Source organism: Mastigoproctus giganteus, chromosome 3 (genome assembly GCF_048544385.1).
Source record: "Mastigoproctus giganteus isolate SK-2022 chromosome 3, ASM4854438v1, whole genome shotgun sequence".
NCBI lineage: Eukaryota > Metazoa > Arthropoda > Arachnida > Uropygi > Thelyphonidae > Mastigoproctus > Mastigoproctus giganteus.
In genome coordinates, this window is record NC_143577.1 from 51,763,461 (window position 1) to 51,781,752 (window position 18,292).

An 18,292-nucleotide genomic window follows, 5' to 3' on the forward strand; every position below is an offset into this window, starting at 1 on the left:
GTCTTTGATAACCCTTCTATGTCTATGTTTGATGACCTAACCAGTACCTCAAATAATCAAATTAGTTTCCATTAGTACATGCTCAAGTATACATGCACCTGTTTCTGCTCTTAGTAGCCCTAATACATTAGCATTAGCATAGGCATATGATGCAAGAAGGCAAACTTATGCAGCATCAGCCAGGGGAAAAAAAAAACACCTTCCACTTCACTCCTCTGTTCGTTTGAAATACCTGTCCAGCCAATATATGTACATGTCTCACAATGATCCCCAGCAGGCCTTGTAGTCCCTGACACCTTGTTTTCCAGGCTGCTACCACATGTCCCAAATTTGGATAAATCCCATATCAATACACTATGATCACTGCCACATAATGTTTCCTTTATTTGATTCTTAATACATCGTAAATCACTGGTGATGGTCAGATCAAGAATATTGCTTTCAACTGTAGCTTCTCTAACATGATCATTGAGAAAGTGGGTTAACCAAGAGTATACTTCCTCCCACTTCGGCAAATCCAGAAATATCTGTTATTAACATAACTGTTCAAAAATAACCTTCAATAATCAACCAAATTAACAAAGAGATTCCATCTCAGTCAAGTAAAAACCAAAAACTGTAAATATTAAGGTATCATGTACCCATTACTATATACAGGGTGTTTCAGTTAAACGTTTCAGAACGTCTAAGAGGGGTAGGGTACATCCTGACAACTCGAAATCATATAGCAATGTGGGGTCGGAAATGCTTTCCTGAAGCGGTGTTGTACACAGAAGCACCATAAAGAAAAGAGACCGTAAGTGAGAAATCGTTTTAATAATACATGAAAAGAAGCAAAAGGTACATGGATTAAAGTAAGTGTTCGAAGTTTCTTCCACGGGCTACAATGCACGCCTCACATCTCCGACGCATGGACATCCGAACATTCTGGAATACTCCAGGCGAATTTCGAATTTCTTCGGCAGCTACTGCGATTCTTGCAACCAGCTCCCCAGCATTGTCAACAGGGGTGTCATAAACTAGCGATTTCATATGACCCCAGAAATAAAAATCAAGACATGATAGGTCGGGTGACCGAGCAGGCCAACGCACAGGACCACCACGTCCGATCCACTGTTGACCAAATGTGACATCCAGGTAGTTACGAACATCTCCGCTATAATGGGCAGGGGCTCCATCGTGTTGGAACCACATTGTCTGTTGCGTCGATGCAGAAATCTGTTCATCTCTCAAAAGTTGTGGCAATACTTGCTGCAGAAAGATCAAGTAGATAGGTCCGGTTAGACGACATGGTAACAGGTAAGGTCCGATGAGGTGATCTCCCATAATACCGGCCCATACATTGACCGAAAATCGAATCTGTGCTGCACGACGTCGTATTGCATGCGGGTTCTCGACTGCCCAGATATGGTCGTTATGCGTGTTGAAAATTCCTTCCCTTGTGAAGGATGCCTCATCGGAAAACAACACTTCAGCAGGAAAAAGGGGATTTGTAGCACATTTTCCAAGGTACCACTGTGCGAAAGCAATACGAGGTGCATAATCCTCCGGTTGCTGTGTCTGGACACGCTGCACGTGAAACGGATGCATGTCTTGTTCTCGGAGAATCCTCCAGACGCTGCAATGGGAAACCCCGACTGCGTTTGCTAGACTTCGTGTACTCGTTCTTGGATTCCCCTGTACATGCTGCAGCACATTCTGTTCAACGGCTGGAGTCCGTGCTGTTCTTACCCTGTCCCTGTCAGCTCTTTCAAATGAACCTCTCTCAACTAACCTCTGGTGCAGTCTTGCAAAGAAATTATGACTGGGAATACGCCTCGTCGGATATCGTTCCGCGTACAAACGCTGTGCGGCTGGCCCACTACAATTTGCAGCCCTGTACGCCAAATGCATATCGGCTAACTCTGCGTTCGTGTAATCATCCATCCTACTAACTTGGCGTTCTTGTTCAAGAAATTCGAAATTCGCCTGGAGTATTCCAGAATGTTCGGATGTCCATGTGTCGGAGATGTGAGGCGTGCATTGTAGCCCGTGGAAGAAACTTCGAACACTTACTTTAATCCATGTACCTTTTGCTTCTTTTCATGTATTATTAAAACGATTTCTCACTTACGGTCTCTTTTCTTTATGGTGCTTCTGTGTACAACACCGCTTCAGGAAAGCATTTCCGACCCCACATTGCTGTATGATTTCGAGTTGTCAGGATGTACCCTACCCCTCTTAGAAGTTCTGAAACGTTTAACTGAAACACCCTGTATAAGTAATAATATATAACAGTGCTGCTCAAGCACGTGTAAAGAATACTAGCAAGAACAAATGTATTATGGCTGAACTCAAGCATGTGTGCAAAGAATACTAGCAAGAACAAATGTATTATGGCTGAACTAACAGAAGCATATTAATAATTTCTATTATTATGAACTTCTTGCAATTTATAATCACACGCATATAACATTCAATTATATAGCATATGTACAGCAGTTAAAATAACTGTTATGAGTAATTAAACATATTCAAATAAAAACAAATATATATAAAACCTGTATATATAAACTTACTATATAGACCTTTCTTTATTGCACCTCCTTTCTGTAGGGAAAAAAAATATATATATATATAAAAATTCTGGTATTACAATACACTATATTTGAGATAATGATATATCTAAAAAAAGGACTGTGTACATATCTAGAGGCCTCTCATTTTAGGAAGGACATAGATCGCTGGAATGGGTGCAGAGAAGAACAATGAGTTTGGTGAAGGGAAAAAAGGGTTCTCTTTCCAAGATAGAATTCAGTTTGGCAAATTGTAACATCTGGTAATTAGGCACCTGCAAGGAGATCTGATTGAGTTGTTTAAGGTCTTGAATTGGTTAAATAAGCCTAATGCTGATGGCATTCTTCCTCATGCTCAAACAACACACAAGGAGGCATAAATTCAAATTGAGGAAGGAATGGTTGCAAGGCAGATATGTAAAAGTTTGTTTTCTGCTGGTTGACTGTTGCAACAAACTCCCATCTTTCATTGTGGAAGTGGGGAGTTTGAATAAATTCAAGGAAGAACTAATCAAATTATTGGGGGAAAGAGAGGACATGGAGGTCATATGGAAGGTTTTTTTTTTTTTTTTGGCTGATGCTTTATAAGCCTGCTTTATTGCATCTTTTAGCAGCATTAGTAATGGCAAAATATGCAAAAAAAGCAAGCTTATATAACATCAACCAAAATAAAACTTACACAGTTCAAACATCCATCCATACAAGAGTATACCCTCTATCCTACAACCATCCATCCTCAACTTGGATTTTTGCCTCCACATGTATGTAGTGAATGCAGTCCAACAAGTAGAAGAATGCCATTATCATTCAGCTTACTCAATCCATTCAAGGTTATAAACAACTCAGTCAGATCATCCCCACAGGTGCTTAGTCTCCAGAAGCTGCAATTTGCAGAACTGATGCCTTTCTAGGTAAGAGCACCCTTTTGTTCGCTTCACCAATCTGGTTGCTCTTCTCTGCAACTGTTTCAGCAGATCTCCATCCTTCCTAAAGTGAGGCCTCCAGACTTGTATACAGTACTCAAGATGCAGCCTAAACATGGCCTTATACAAAGGGATAATCACCTCCTTATCCCTGCTAGCAAAGCTTCTGTATATCACTGACAAAACCCCGTAAGCTGTCCTGGCAGCATGTCTGCACTGCTCAGAGAAATTCATGTCTGACTGTACAATTACCTAAGAGGTCTTTTTCATTCTCCACTATCCTGAGTGTATTACCACACAGTTGATAAGTTACTGTGTGATAATACACTCCTGTTACCCACATGCAGTACTTTGCATTTATCAGTGTTAAACTTGTTAAATTTGCCACTACTAATAATACTAAATACTCATACATTTTATGACTACCCCAAACAAGAAAGGTTTTAGAAACCATAGTACCATGCATGGGTTGAAGGTTGAGAAGATCAAAGAACAAAGAAGATACTTGTTGACATTAGACTTTAATTTCTACAGATTATAATTTTCAGGAAATACGTGTGATGGGACGTTGTTTCAGAAAATGGAAGTTGAAGGGATAAATGAAGAGGAGAAAAGTTGGTTCTGTGAGTTTGAAGTTGGACAGTAAATAGATGTTGATTGTTTCCAGCATGTGTTTGGGCTGATTTGGAAGAAAGAGAGAGAGAGAGAGAGAGAGAGAGAGAGGATTATAGAAACCAATTCAGAGGAACAGTGCCCATGAAAGTATCTATAGAAAAAGCATGCAGCAGAAACTGAATATCCATGAGACAGGGAATGGAAAGACTCTGTAAGAGATGGGTCATTAATTAACCTAACTGCCCTCTCTTGAATGGGGTCTAGAAAACAGAGGTTATGGAGGCACTGCTCCAGATGTGGGAGCAATATTCCACAGTAGGTTGGATTTGAGATTTGTACAGAGTGAGTAGCTGTACAGAAGAAAAGTAACACCAAGAATGAAAGAAAAAAACAGTTATTTAGACGCAGAAGCAGCAATATTTGTAATATGCTTATGCCAAGAAAGAGATTAAAAGTAATGGTAATCCCTAATAGAGATACATGATCTTGTCTAGAAATCTGAGTGTCATTGAAGAATGCAGAAATAAGTATAGACGCAAAAGACTCCTTTTTATAAGATATAAGACAGGACTGAGTTTTAGAAGGATTGAAATCAACTAAGTTATCTAAGTTATCAATAGAGAATTATCTAGAGAAGTTAGAAGACAGATACCCATCTACCATCACCCGCAGTGGGCGGTCAGAGAGAAAACTGGACACCATATCGCAAAAAACAGTTGAAAATCCATAAGATGGAACCTTATTTAGAAAACCTTTATGCCAAAGAAGCAGAAGCATTTGAAATATCAAGAGTAACTGCTTAAGTTTCATCAAACTTTTCTACTGAATTTGTCCTTAAATGGGCAACATAAGTTGACATATCACCAGTGAATCAACACTGATAGAATCCATACTGGCAATAATTGATCAGGTGGAAAGTTTCAACACAGTTTAGGAATTGGCAGTTAACAAATTTCTCCATTACTTTAGAAAGAATAGAAGTAATTCCAATGGGACGATAAGTGGATGGGAGGGATTTGTCCCTCTTTTTAGGAACTGGCTGGACATGAGCAAATTTCCAAGAAGAAGGATAAATGCCTGTGGAATTGGAAGGTGTAAAGAGGCAACTCAAAAAAGAGTAAGCTCAGGTGCCCAGGTTTTGAGAACAATCACAGAAATACCATCAGGACCCATAGCTTTCTTGGCATCAAGATTGTTCAAAATTTTTCTGACATCCTTTTGGTGGAAGACAACAAGAAGCCTTGAATGGAATGTGCTGGGAATGGTAGCAGGTAGTTTACCAAGGTCATAAATACAAGAGTTGGAAAAAAAGTATGATGCTAGTAAGTGAGCTTTATCTTTACCTGAGGTGGCAATAGAACCATCAGGTTTTAACAGCATAGGGAGTACAACAGATGGGCAAAAAGTACGGCCGACAGCTTTGGCAAGAGACCAGAATACTTGACAACTGTTTGGACAATAAGTAGGTTTTTACCCTTAACCTGTGCAAAATGTGGTTTGGACTGATTAATAACTGCTTTACAATTATTGCTAGCTTTGGTGTATGCAGAAAATGAAATTGGAGATTTGGATACAAGCCAATTATGATATGCAACATTCTTATTTTGAACATGCTTAGCACATTTATTGCAAAACCAAGGTTCAGATTAAGGACAAGACACTAGAGTGGAGTGCAGAATAAAGAATTTCATTCCTACAAGAATAATTTCATTTATACTATCTGAGCAATCATTTGCCGCCGTAGCCTAGTGGTCAGGCGAACGGGTGCATAAGTACACGTGCCTTGAGTGACCGGGGTTCAAGCCCGTGACTGCTGAATATGGTGCTGTTTCTTGTATTCTGTGTATCTTGCAAACTCCTCTGACCGTTTGGTCGTCCCAAACGGTCGACCGTTTGGAGTATAAACAGAAAATTTATTTATTTATTTACATCAGAAGATTTAAAAAAGTAATCCAAACAAGAAAAATAAAAATAAGAACACAGATCACCCCATTTTGCATTCTTTTAATGCCAAACAACACAAGGGTGAGAATGGCCACAACAGAAAGGTGACAGTGGAGAAGAGACCATCACCAAGTTGTAATCTGGGGTACTTAGAGGACCACTTATCTCGACCATGTACTTAGAAGGGCTGTTTGTTAGAAAAAGATCAAGAGCATTGGGTGTGTGGTTAACATTGTCTGGTATTCCGGTAATAAATGAACAATCTGTGAGAGGTCATTAGTAAGTGCAAAAGCCTCAGCATCATGACCAGCTGGGTCTATGCGACTAGAAAATGGATACCAGCTGGAGTTGTGAACATTAAAATCACCAAGGAAAATCAGACTGGAGAAAGTCAAGTTTCAAAGAAAGGAAGGCAAAGAGTTCCAAGTGATTAGTGGAATCGGGAGATCAATATAAGCAACAGATGAATTTGACTGAATAGGGATAGAGAGATTTTAAGCCAGAGAAGATCGAAAAGAGGACGTTCCATATTACTACATCTCTAACGGAATACTGGAGAACATGTACCACCTTTGCAATGAAAGGAACAATACAGCAAATAATTAGGGTTGAATTATAATTAGAACCTTGGTCAACTGATAATTGGGAGATTCTGTTAGAAAAGGTAAGTGGGCTTGGCAGACCGTTAGTGAAAATTAACATTATTGAGATTGAACTGAGACCATGTATATTTGTGAAATGAATAAAGTGTTTGGGAGATTTAGATCTTTTCTTAGATAAGTTTGTTCTATTAATTTGACTATTCATGATGTATTCAGTAGCAAAGAAAGGTGGGGGACGTATATGAAGTAATGAAATTTATGGATATGACGTACACATAGCAAGAATATGCCCAGTTCTTTGATATAACATGGCCTTGAACTCAGACAGAGTACAGTGAAATTATATATTAGCTGATCTGGATGCCTCCTAGAGAGTTAACAAGAGGTTAAGTCAAATGGACTATCTAGTGGCTGGCTTGCAAACACCACTCTAGAATTGTACCCTCAAAATATATGGATGATTAGATCTCATATGATTCCCCTCATAACGTCAAAAGACACCAATCATACTGCATGATGGAAGAGATGGAGTATATCCACCTTCACAGGGGTTATCCAAGGTTACTAACAATCCCACCATCATGAAAGTGCAAGCAGAAGATCTGGCTATATCAGCGTGACCGGACTTCACGAAAATTCGGTCCAATTCACTCAAGTGTTATACGAATATCAGTTCCAACAGTGTTTTAGACTCCCAGGTAGTAAGCCCTAGCTTGTCATACCTGAGAGAATGTCTGTGACAAACCTCAATGCACAACATAAAAATGAATTATGTCAGGTCGATTAGATTAAAACAAAGGTGACTAAATTGCAATGCATCTTGTGTGTCTGTCGACTGTAAGTTTGAATTTTGTCTATTAAGTGGAAAGAAAAACTGGTATTCCAGTGGAAAAATCCTAGAAATGTTTCTGCAGTTAGTGTAAATTGAACTGTAGACCTTTTCATTCATTCAACCCATAAATCCAAGCAATGAGTTTCCTGACCTTATTATCTGTAATTTCAAAGCAGTATTTTCCTGTCACAAAAGTATAATTTAAAATTATAAAAAATAAATCGAACAAAACAAATCGTATACTTCTGTAGCTACTGCAAATGGATAAGTTTTCCTTGAAATTTTATCGTATTTTTGATTAGTTAACATATTAATTTGTGTTTTACAAATAGATTAAAAAGGCTTAGTAGTGTTCGTTAGCTTATTTTTAAAATTTTCCTAGTGATTTTGTAAGTTACAACTTGCTATTCATAATGCTATCGTACCAGTGTTTTGGCGGGAATATTGTAGCATAACCAGTAGCTCAGAAGAATAATAGGGTTTAAATTGTTGGTTGAGTTTTATTGGCGCATCAGCAACTTAGGCTATAATGCGCATTTAAATTGTAATAAATAAGTATTTTGAAGGTTTTAATCACCTTCTGGGCATATATCTTTTGTATTTTATTGCATTTTTGATTAGTTAACATATTAATTTGTGTTTTACAAATAGATTAAATAGGCTTAGGAGCATTCGTTAGCATATTTTTTTAAATTTAGCTAGTGGCTTTATAAGGTAAAACTCGCTACTGGTACCGCTATCATATCAGTGTTTTGGCTGGAATATCGTAGCATAATTGTTAGCGCAGAACAATGTGCTGTGGTTTTCAACCCTTTTTTAATAACGGCACCCCTATGTAATTTATTTTGTTTTGCGGCACTCCTACTCAATTTTCTGCCTGTTAGATCCAATTCTGTGTGTGTGTGTGTGTGTGTGTGTGTGTGTGTGTGTGTGTGTGTGTGTGTGTGTGTGTGTGTGTGTGTAATATAATTATATTAGTGATAAAAAAGAAAGTTAAAACGACAGTAACTGTAACTAATATTTATGGGTCAATACAGTTGCAAGCAATCATGCAATACACCCATAATTTTAAAATATTAAGGATAATAGAAAATAATAGAAAAAGTAAATCAATCAAATAATAATACTATCAGGGACTTAAGAAAATGCAAAAAAAAAAAATTATTATTGCTTTTTACCGACAATCTAGATGACTTCAACTGGGGCCAACCACCCAGACTGAAAGCAAAAAACGACAAGAGGTTCTCTGTTTCTGTAATGATCAATATATGCTAAGTAATTTAAATCTAAACCAAATATAAACCAAATGTAAATAAAATATAAATAAATTTTAGAATTATTAGAATCAAATATAAGAAATGTAAGCATATATTAATCATCATTGACCGACAGAGAATGTAATTTAATGATTAAAATAAGATTAAATATATAATACATACTACATATTTACTGCATCTAGGACATAATGTAATAGTCGTCAAAATAATGTGGTGCCCCCTATGTGATGGATACGGTAAAAATAAATATAAATAAATAATTAAATTTAAGTTAATGCAAAGAGAAACATGCAGATAGTAAGAAGAAAAACTAAAGGAGTAGGAATAATAGAACCTGAACTCCACAAAGGCGAAGCCGACCGGGCTAGCCAGGTGGGTAAAGTGCCTGCCTGGCAACCCAAAGGTCGTGGGTTCGAATCCCGCCTCGGGCTTGGATCAACGTACTGCAAAAAACCTTGGGAGGTGCACTATGGCCACAGAAGCCGATGCGCCAACAACTACCAGAAAAAAAAAAAAAAAAAAACAAAGGCGAAAAGTAGTGGTATAGATAAGAAATAGTTTCTCTTACGTCCTCGGATTTCCCTAATAATTTTGGAGAAATAAAAATAAAGAGTGTAGGACAGTTTAAAGACATTACAAGATATAAGTTGTGGCTCGGGTATGCCCGGGATCGCAAACCCGTTCCTATAGTAAGACCCTGAGCTGAATTTGCATGTTACCTCAGCGTGAACTTAAGTAAATTTAAATGAATTTAACTATATGTATATATATATATATAAAAAAAAAAAATTTTTTAAAAAATGATACACTGTAATTTGCAAGCCGGTGGGTACAAGTTTTCTATGCCGTAAGACACCAAGAATGCAAAGTGTATCCTATGTACATATATACATGGCACTAAATATGACAATTATATTGAAAATTATATTGAAACAATAGGTTCAGAAAACAAATTTTTGAAATTAATTATGCTTATCGCTTTCCTGAAGTGATATTTCAGGTAAGCGATAGGGAAATTATTATTAATCAACTTGCCATACAACGCTGTTATGCCCGCTGAACAGTTTTTATTACTATTGCAAATATAAGCAATCCTTAGACATTGCAATAAAATTATATTAGCATGCACTGATTTTGATATATTAGATCTCCAGTTTGTAAGGCTGACTACATTAAAATTAAATGTCTCTCTTTTATTATATACATTTACGTCTATATTATTATTATGGAATATTTCTATATGAAGATCCAAGTAATTTGCTATAGTATCGGAACTATTAGTTTTTTCTAATACAAGTTCTACTGGATATAATTTACTGTAATCCTGGACAAAATGTGGATAATTAAAAACACATAGATCATCTACGTCATTTCGCTGTCGAGATAGTATGCTTGCAAGTTGCTATTTGGGTTGGTGCATTCTATGGTTAAATCTGTGGGATACGTTTTCTGGGCTAATATGCCGAAGTTGTCGTAATTGATGACTAGAACATCATCAATATATCTGTAGAAAATGATTTCTTCTTTGATGTTGTTTTCGATGAAATGCAGGTAAAGGTTGACAATGGAGCATGGACTGCTAGCCACCATGGCTACCCCCTTAGTCTGTACGTAAATGCTGTCTCCCATGAGCACGTAATTGTTTTTGACATTAAGATTAATAAGGTCGTGCCAGTATTGTTTACTGCATTTCAAAATGTTTTGATGGTTTTCGTAGTAGTGTAAAAGGACTTTAATTAAATTGTTGTGGGAAATACTGGTAAATAGGTTTTTAAAGTTGTAAGTGTATAGGCTTCTGTTACTATTGTTTTTGTTTTTGATGTATTCTAAATATTTTATGTTATTGGAAATAATTTTAGTATTAGTGATTTGGTTGGCAATATTATTTAGTTTGTCCTCCATTAAATTATTGGATGGTTTTATATAGCTGTTTTTGCCCGAGGTGATGAACCTTTTTCCAATTGGGTCTTTATGGAAGTTGGGGATCCAAGAAATGAATGGGTATCGTATATTGTCTATTTTTAATTTGAGTTTTTTGTGCAAGGCTATAATTTCTACATTTCTACTAAAAGTTCTACATTGACATGCTTAAAGAGGAAATGAACCACAGTGATACATACAAAATTATGAACTCCACACCTAACAGCATTAGCAAAAAAATTATAGCCTTGCACAAAAAACTCAAATTAAAAATACATAATATATGATACCCATTCATGTATTGGATCTCCAAATTCCATAAAGACCCGATTGGAAAAAGGTTCATTACCTCAGGTAAAAACAGCTATATAAAACCATCCAGTAATTTAATGGAGGACAAACTAAATAATATTGCCAACCAAATCACTAATACTAAAATTATTTCCAATAACATAAAATATTTAGAATACATCAAAAACAAAAACAATAGTAACAGAAGCCTATACACTTACAACTTTAAAAACCTATTTACCAGTATTTCCCACAACAATTTAATTAAAGTCCTTTTACACTACTACGAAAACCATCAAAACATTTTGAAATGCAGTAAACAATACTGGCACAACCTTATTAATCTTAATGTCAAAAACAATTACGTGCTCATGGGAGACAGCATTTATGTACAGACTAAGGGGGGTAGCCATGGGGGCTAGCAGTTCATGCTCCATTGTCAACCTTTAGCTGCATTTCTTCGAAAACAACATCAAAGAAGAAATCATTTTCTACAGATATATTGATGATGCCGCGACTGCGCAGTATAATCTTATCAACATATAAAACAACCAGAAGGCGGGAATTTACCCCCTTTTCAGTCTGACCACCACAGCACAAGACGAAAGTAAGAACCTTTCTTATTTATTCTGATACATACCCATTAGGTTTTGTGTCACCTATCCCAGTTTGCTATTTCAGACAATACGTAGGCAAAATTTAAAATTTAAATTTTAAATTAAAAATTTATGTAAACTAAACTTATTATCCTATCTCATTGATTTTCTATCAATTTAAATTTAATACTAGCACTTAAAAATTTATAACTGGCAAAACTGCTATGGGGACAACAGAAACGGGTAGGTATGAAACATTCTTTTAATCTGGCTATCATTCTGCTCAAAGCCCCCGATGAAGTAGCAGATTGATGGCCAAGTGAGGGAATATTATTGCAATTTATTTTGTTCATTTGCATTTTTTGTTTATTTGCATTTATATTGTTATTTTTATCGTTATTTTCATCATTTAGCATCATATTATTTTTAATACCATTACATTCATAAAACGTTTATAGGCCTCCCAGGCTAAAGTTAATTTACATTTGCTAGCTTGGTAACCTGATCCATATACACCTAATTGCCTAGAGATTAATAACATTTAATTAAACAAAATCAATCAATATAATTTCATGCACGTATAATGTCTAATTTCCCTTTGTACAATAGCATTAACGTTGCACAACTGACAAACTCCTAACACTGGAAAATTGACTAGATATCATTATCAAAACCATCATTAAGAACACAATATATATATATATATATATATATATATATATATATATACACACGGGGTGATTCACTTCCAGTGCGACAAACTTGCAGGAGGTGTAGGGGGCACAAAGACGAATCGGAATCACATAGCAATGCAGGGTCCAAAATGCCTTCACCATGCGGTAGACGATGTTGAACGGGAGGTCGCGTGAACAGCGATCCTGCTGGAAATCAGCATTTGCGAACCGGTTCCCGAGGCAGTAGGAGGGACGAGTATTCAAACGTTGAACTGGCCGACGTGCACCTCACGTATGGAGCTGCAGACTGTAACAGGCGCGCCGCTCTGCCCTTGTACCAGGAACGTTTCCCGCACAGGCGTGCTCCTCATCATACGATTTTAATCGTACAATGAGAAGGTTACGTGAGACTGGTTTTTTCACGAGAGGTACCATGAATCGAGAGTGAACGACGAGGATGCCAGACAATGAGGAGAATGTCCTATGTCTTGCAGAAGGCAATCCGAGTATGAGTACTCGAGCGATAGGCCAACGATTGGGTATTTCCCAATCCACTCATACCATCTGCAAAGCGTCCAGTCACTGGAGCCTGCGGATTATCCACTCCGGAGGACTTTTGCTACTTGGTTTCTTCAACAGAAACGGTTCGCAAATGCTGACTTCCAGCGGGATCGCTGTTCACGCGACCTCCCGTTCAACGTCCTCTACCGCATGACGAAGGCATTTCGGACCCTGCAATGCTAATGTGATTCCGATTCACCTATGTGCCCCCTACACTTCCTGCAAGTTTGTCGCACTGGTAGTGAATCACCCTGTATATATATATATATATATAACATTAAAAAATATATATGTTATATGATAGTTATAATTACAATAATATAATTCTAAAAATTACATTTCATAATACAAATTATATATACAGGGTGTCTCAAAAATATTGGTAGAAATGTTTAGGGGAGGTAGGTAACATCTAAAGGAATGTGAATTGCATAGGAACTCATAACCGGAAATGTCACGGGAAAGTAGTAGCAGAGGCACAAGAAGCAGAAATGACACAAGACAGTAATCAGTGGCAAACATTTATTTGACATAATATTAACAATGGAGTATGAGATGGATGCATTTCATGATGTTACAACAGATTAGCATTAGTAGAGGCATATGATGCAAGAAAGCAAGCTTATTCAGCATCAGCCAAAAAAAAAAAAAAAAAAAAACCACTCCCATTTCACCTCTCCGTTCGTTCGAAATACCTGTCCAGTTGAACTTTAAATTAGTTTAGGCTATCAACTTCAACAACAAGTGATGGAAGTCGGTTCCACCAACCAACCACCCGCAGGCCAAAGGCAAATTTCCGCACATCTATCCGACATCCGTCCTTCCTCGATTTGAATTTATGCCCTCTGAGGTGATTATTCTGAGCATGATGAAGAATCCCATTGGCATTGAGCATGCTCAAACCATTCAAAGCCTTACACACCTCTATCAGATCACCTCGCCGGTGCCTAGTCTCCAGACTCTGTAATTTGCAAAACTTAAGCCTTTCTTCGTAAGAGCAACCCTTTGTTCCATTCACTAATCTTGTTGCCCTTCTCTTTACCCGTTCCAGCAGCTCTACATCCTTCTTGAAATGAGGCCTCCAGACCTGTATACAGTACTCAAGATGTGGCCTAACCATTGCCTTATACAAGGGAATAATCACCTCCTTATCCCTGCTAGAAAAATTCCTGTATATCATTGACAAGACACCATGAGCTACTCTTGCAGCTCGTCTGCACTGCTCAGAGAACTTCATATCTGCCTGCACAATTACCCCCAGGTCCTTTTCATTCTCCACCACTGTCAGTGTAGTACCGCAGAGTTGATACGTTGCTCTGGGGTTACTGTTTCCCATATATAGTACTTTACATTTGTCAATGTTAAACTTCATTTGCCACCTCTCAGCCCATTTGTTCAACCTTTATAGATCCTGTTGCAGCAGCATAGCGTCAGTAGTGTCCTTAACAACCCTGCCAACCTTTGTATCATCTGCAAACTTGGGACATTAAACTTGATATCCCATCATCAATATCATTCATAAACACCGAAAACAACAACGGACCCAACACTGAACCCTGAGGAACTCCACTAATAACATTAGTCCACGTTGAGCAGTGTCCATTGATTACCACTCTCTGTCTTCTGCCACTCAACCATCCCCTTATCCATAGCAGCAATTTGCCTCCAATGCCACACTGTTCCAATTTGTGCAGCAGTCTTCCATGTGCAACAGTATCAAAAGCCTTTCTAAGATCCAAATATATAATATCAAAGTTATTCCCTGCATCCAGTTCTTTTGTGACTACATCATAGTATCCAATCAAATTGGTCAGGCAAGACCTGCCCTTAACAAAACCGTGCTGCGTCTGAGCTATAACTGAAGTCTTGTATAGATGATCCTGCAGTGTTTCTTTAACCAGTGCCTCCATTAATTTACCTGGAACAGAAGTTAAACTAACAGGTCTATAATTACTTGAGTCAGCCTTTGATCCTCCTTTGTGAATTGGGGTTACATTTGCACATCTCCAGTCTATGGGTACCTCCCCTGAGTCCAAAGAAGCTCTCATAATTATGGCTAGGGGTTTGCTTACTTCCTTTGCTGCCTCCTTTAATATAACTGGATAGATCCCATCCACCCCAGGTGCTTTTTCTATGTTTATCCTCAACAATCTCTCCTCCACTTTCCTCTCAGTTATTACAAAATCATCCAGCTCACTGCCAATGTTTACTTTACCTACATCATTCTCCTTCCTGAATAACTCCTCATGCGTGAATGTAGATGCAAAGTACTCGTTTAGATTGTTAGCCACCTGAGCAGGATCCTCAACTGTTGAACCATCAATATCCAGTGGACCAATCTGATTCATCCCTTTCCTTCTCGAGTTTAAATATGTAAAGAACTCTTTTCTGTTTTTCTTTGCATCCTTTGCCAAGGATTTTTCGTAGTCTGCCTTTGCCTGCCTAATCTCCTTTGTGACTTGGTTACAGACCAACTTATATCTACCATAGGCTTCCATGTCACCCATTAATTTGTATGTATCCCATGCATTTTTTTTCTCTGCCACATGTCTCATTAGTTCATCTGACAACCATTTAGGCCTAAACCTTGAACAATATTTCTTAGTTGGTATGTAAAGCCTGGTAGCCTCCAAGATTATTTCCTTGAATGCTTCCCATTTTGAGTTTGCTGTTGGTAACATCATCAGTTGGTCCCACTGTATAGAATTTAAATACTGTCTCAGACCATCATAGTCGCCTTTACGAAAACAAAAACCCTTCCCTTTACCTCTGATGGTAGTTACCTCCTTGAGTAAATCCCACTTCAACACACTGATCACTGCCACCTAGTGGTTCATTTATCTGCAGATTCTTAATGCATGAAGAATCACTACTGATAATCAGATCAAGAGTATTGCTCCCTCTTGTTGCCTCACGAACATGCTGATGTAGAAAACAATCATCCAATAAATTCACAAAAGCCTTGCTAGTGTGCGAGTGACCAACCCACAAATTCCAGTCAATATCTGGGAAATTAAAATCCCCCATTATAAGACTCTCTGATTTACTGGCAATACCTTATTATACTCATCAGAGTCATTAGGCCTATAGCACACTCCTACTCTCAATTTTGATTTCCCTATGCTTATGTCACACCAAACTGACTCGACACTGCCCTGTCCATCGATGTCGACTGGCTTCACTTCCTTGGACTTTATGTGTTTCTTAATTAATAGCATAACCCCTCCTCCCCTCCTGTCCTGTCTATCCTTTCTATACACATTGTATTCCCCAAATTCCAGTTCCGCATTACTTATATCTGTGTGACACCACGTCTCTGATATCCCAACAATATCTGCCTTTGATGTTTTGAGCAATACCTCAAATTCATCAAATTTATTTACCAAACTCCTAGCATTGGTGTACACGCAGGTATACATGCACCTGTTTCTATTCTTAGCTACCCTAACACAACCCATGTGTTTACTTGTACCAGCAGTCTCTGAAATATCCTGCATCTTGTTTTTCAGGCTTCTGCTCATTTCAATAGAAGCAGTGCAAGAATCACTTCCACCTCTGCCAGTGGCTACTGTTAATCTATTAGTCCTTGTATCCCCCCAAACTAGCAGTTTTCCGACCCACCTAACACTGCCTCGACAGCATCAGCAAAAATTCTTGCATCCTTTCTATTTAAGTGTATCCCATCCCTGTAGAAGCAATCTCTCCTGTTAACAAGTGCAGTCCAGGCTGAAAAAAATTCTACCCCTTGAGCCTTGCACAATCCCTCCAGGGCCGAATTGATCGACAAGGCTCTCATCATATACTCCCTCCTATCGTGTCTGGGCAGAATTGCAGACACTTTCAAATTCAACCCTAATTCACGGCTTTTTTTCAACAGTGACCTGTACTTGCTAAGTAATTCCGCCGGTCTCCTACTCTTAATATCATTAGTAAAAAGTTTGTATCATTTTAGTATCATTAGTAAAGATGCTCAAAGGTTCCACCATGAGACGCGATGCATGCGTGCTGACGCAGCATGAATTGGCGGACATGGTCGAACACACATGGAGTTTCTTTGACAGTAGCAGCAGCACAGACGAGTCTCGCCACGAGATCCATTTCCGTCTCCACATGCGATTCATACACAATAGATTTTAGGCCCCCTACAGAAAGAAATCAAGGCTCGATAAATCAGGTGAGCGTGGGGGCCAGGCAACGGGTCCACCATGACCAATCCATTTGGCCAGGGTGGACCCATTCCATAATGGTGTGTACCATAATGGTGTGTTCCATAACACACCATTATGGAAGGTGTGTTATGGAACACACCTTATATAATGGGCAGGCGCCCCGTCATGTTGAAACCAAATGTTGTGTCTCACATTTGCTGGAACATCGTCAAGTAACCCTGGTAGAACTTGTTCAAGAAAGATCCGATATTTAGCGGAGTTCATGTGGGGTGGTAACAGGTATGGTCGGTGACTACTTAGTCGGCAGTCACCACACCGTGTGGGTTGTCGTGAGCCCACACACGAGCATTGTGCTGATTGAATAAGCCTTCCCGAGTGAAATAAGCCTCATCCATGACCAAAACATAGGCTGGAAAATTCGTCTTGAACACTTTCTTGGAGAAACCACTGCGCAAAAGCCACACTGGACAGGAGCAGCAGTGCATAGCACATGCTTCTTAATTAGACTGAGGTTTGCGCCCATGAGCCACCAAATACGGAGGATGCGGAAAGGTCAGGGAATGACCACTGCATATCCCCAGAGCAATATGGCCTTATTTGCTAATGCTCCTAAAAACCAAATAACAACAACAACAAAAGCCACACGTGCAGGATGATCTTGGGTTGTTGTTGTTGTTATTGTTGTTATTTGGTTTTTAGGAGCATTAGCAACTAAGGCCATATTGCTCCGGGATATGCGGTGGTCATTCCCTGACCTTTCCACATCCTCCGTATTTGGTGGTGACGGGCTCGAACCCCGGTCTAATCAAGAAGCGTGTGCTATGCACTGCTGCTCCTTCCCACCTGGCTACAGAGGCACCTGATGATGATCTTGGGGGAGCAGTAACTGAACCCTTTGGAGATGAAAGGGGTGTAAGGAATCGTCGTGCTAGACACGCTGTACACTGCAACGAGACACTCCTAAGGCAGAGGCAATGGCACGTGTGCTGGTAGTAGGATTATTCTGGATGGGATTCAACATACTTTTTTCCATGGCGGGAGTTCGCGTCGAACATGGTCTGCCCACACTACTCCTGTTACCTCTAAATGACCCATAATCGCACAAATTTTTATGCACACGCGCAAACAAACGGTTTGTGTTTGTTATTTGGTTTTTAGGAGCATTAGCAACTAAGGCCATATTGCTCTGGGAATATGCAGTGGTCATTCCCTGACTTTTCCGCATCTTCCGTATTTGGTGGTGATGGGCTCGAACCCCGGTCTAATCAAGAAGCGTGTGCTACACACTGCTGCTCCTTCTCACCTGGCTACGGAGGCGCCCAAACAAACGGTG

At 38.8% G+C, this 18,292-nt stretch overlaps 1 protein-coding gene across 1 annotated transcript in view; it reads right to left on the minus strand.

Annotated features, from left to right (window-relative positions):
• The window catches only part of LOC150087959 (metal-response element-binding transcription factor 2-like), a 102,482-nt gene that overhangs the window by 60,736 nt on the left and 23,454 nt on the right, over positions 1 to 18,292 (minus strand). The window contains exon 4 of the mRNA XM_090369980.1: positions 2,559 to 2,589. Coding sequence (XP_090226106.1) covers positions 2,559 to 2,589 — 31 coding nt within the window. The remainder of the gene's footprint in view (positions 1 to 2,558; positions 2,590 to 18,292) is intronic.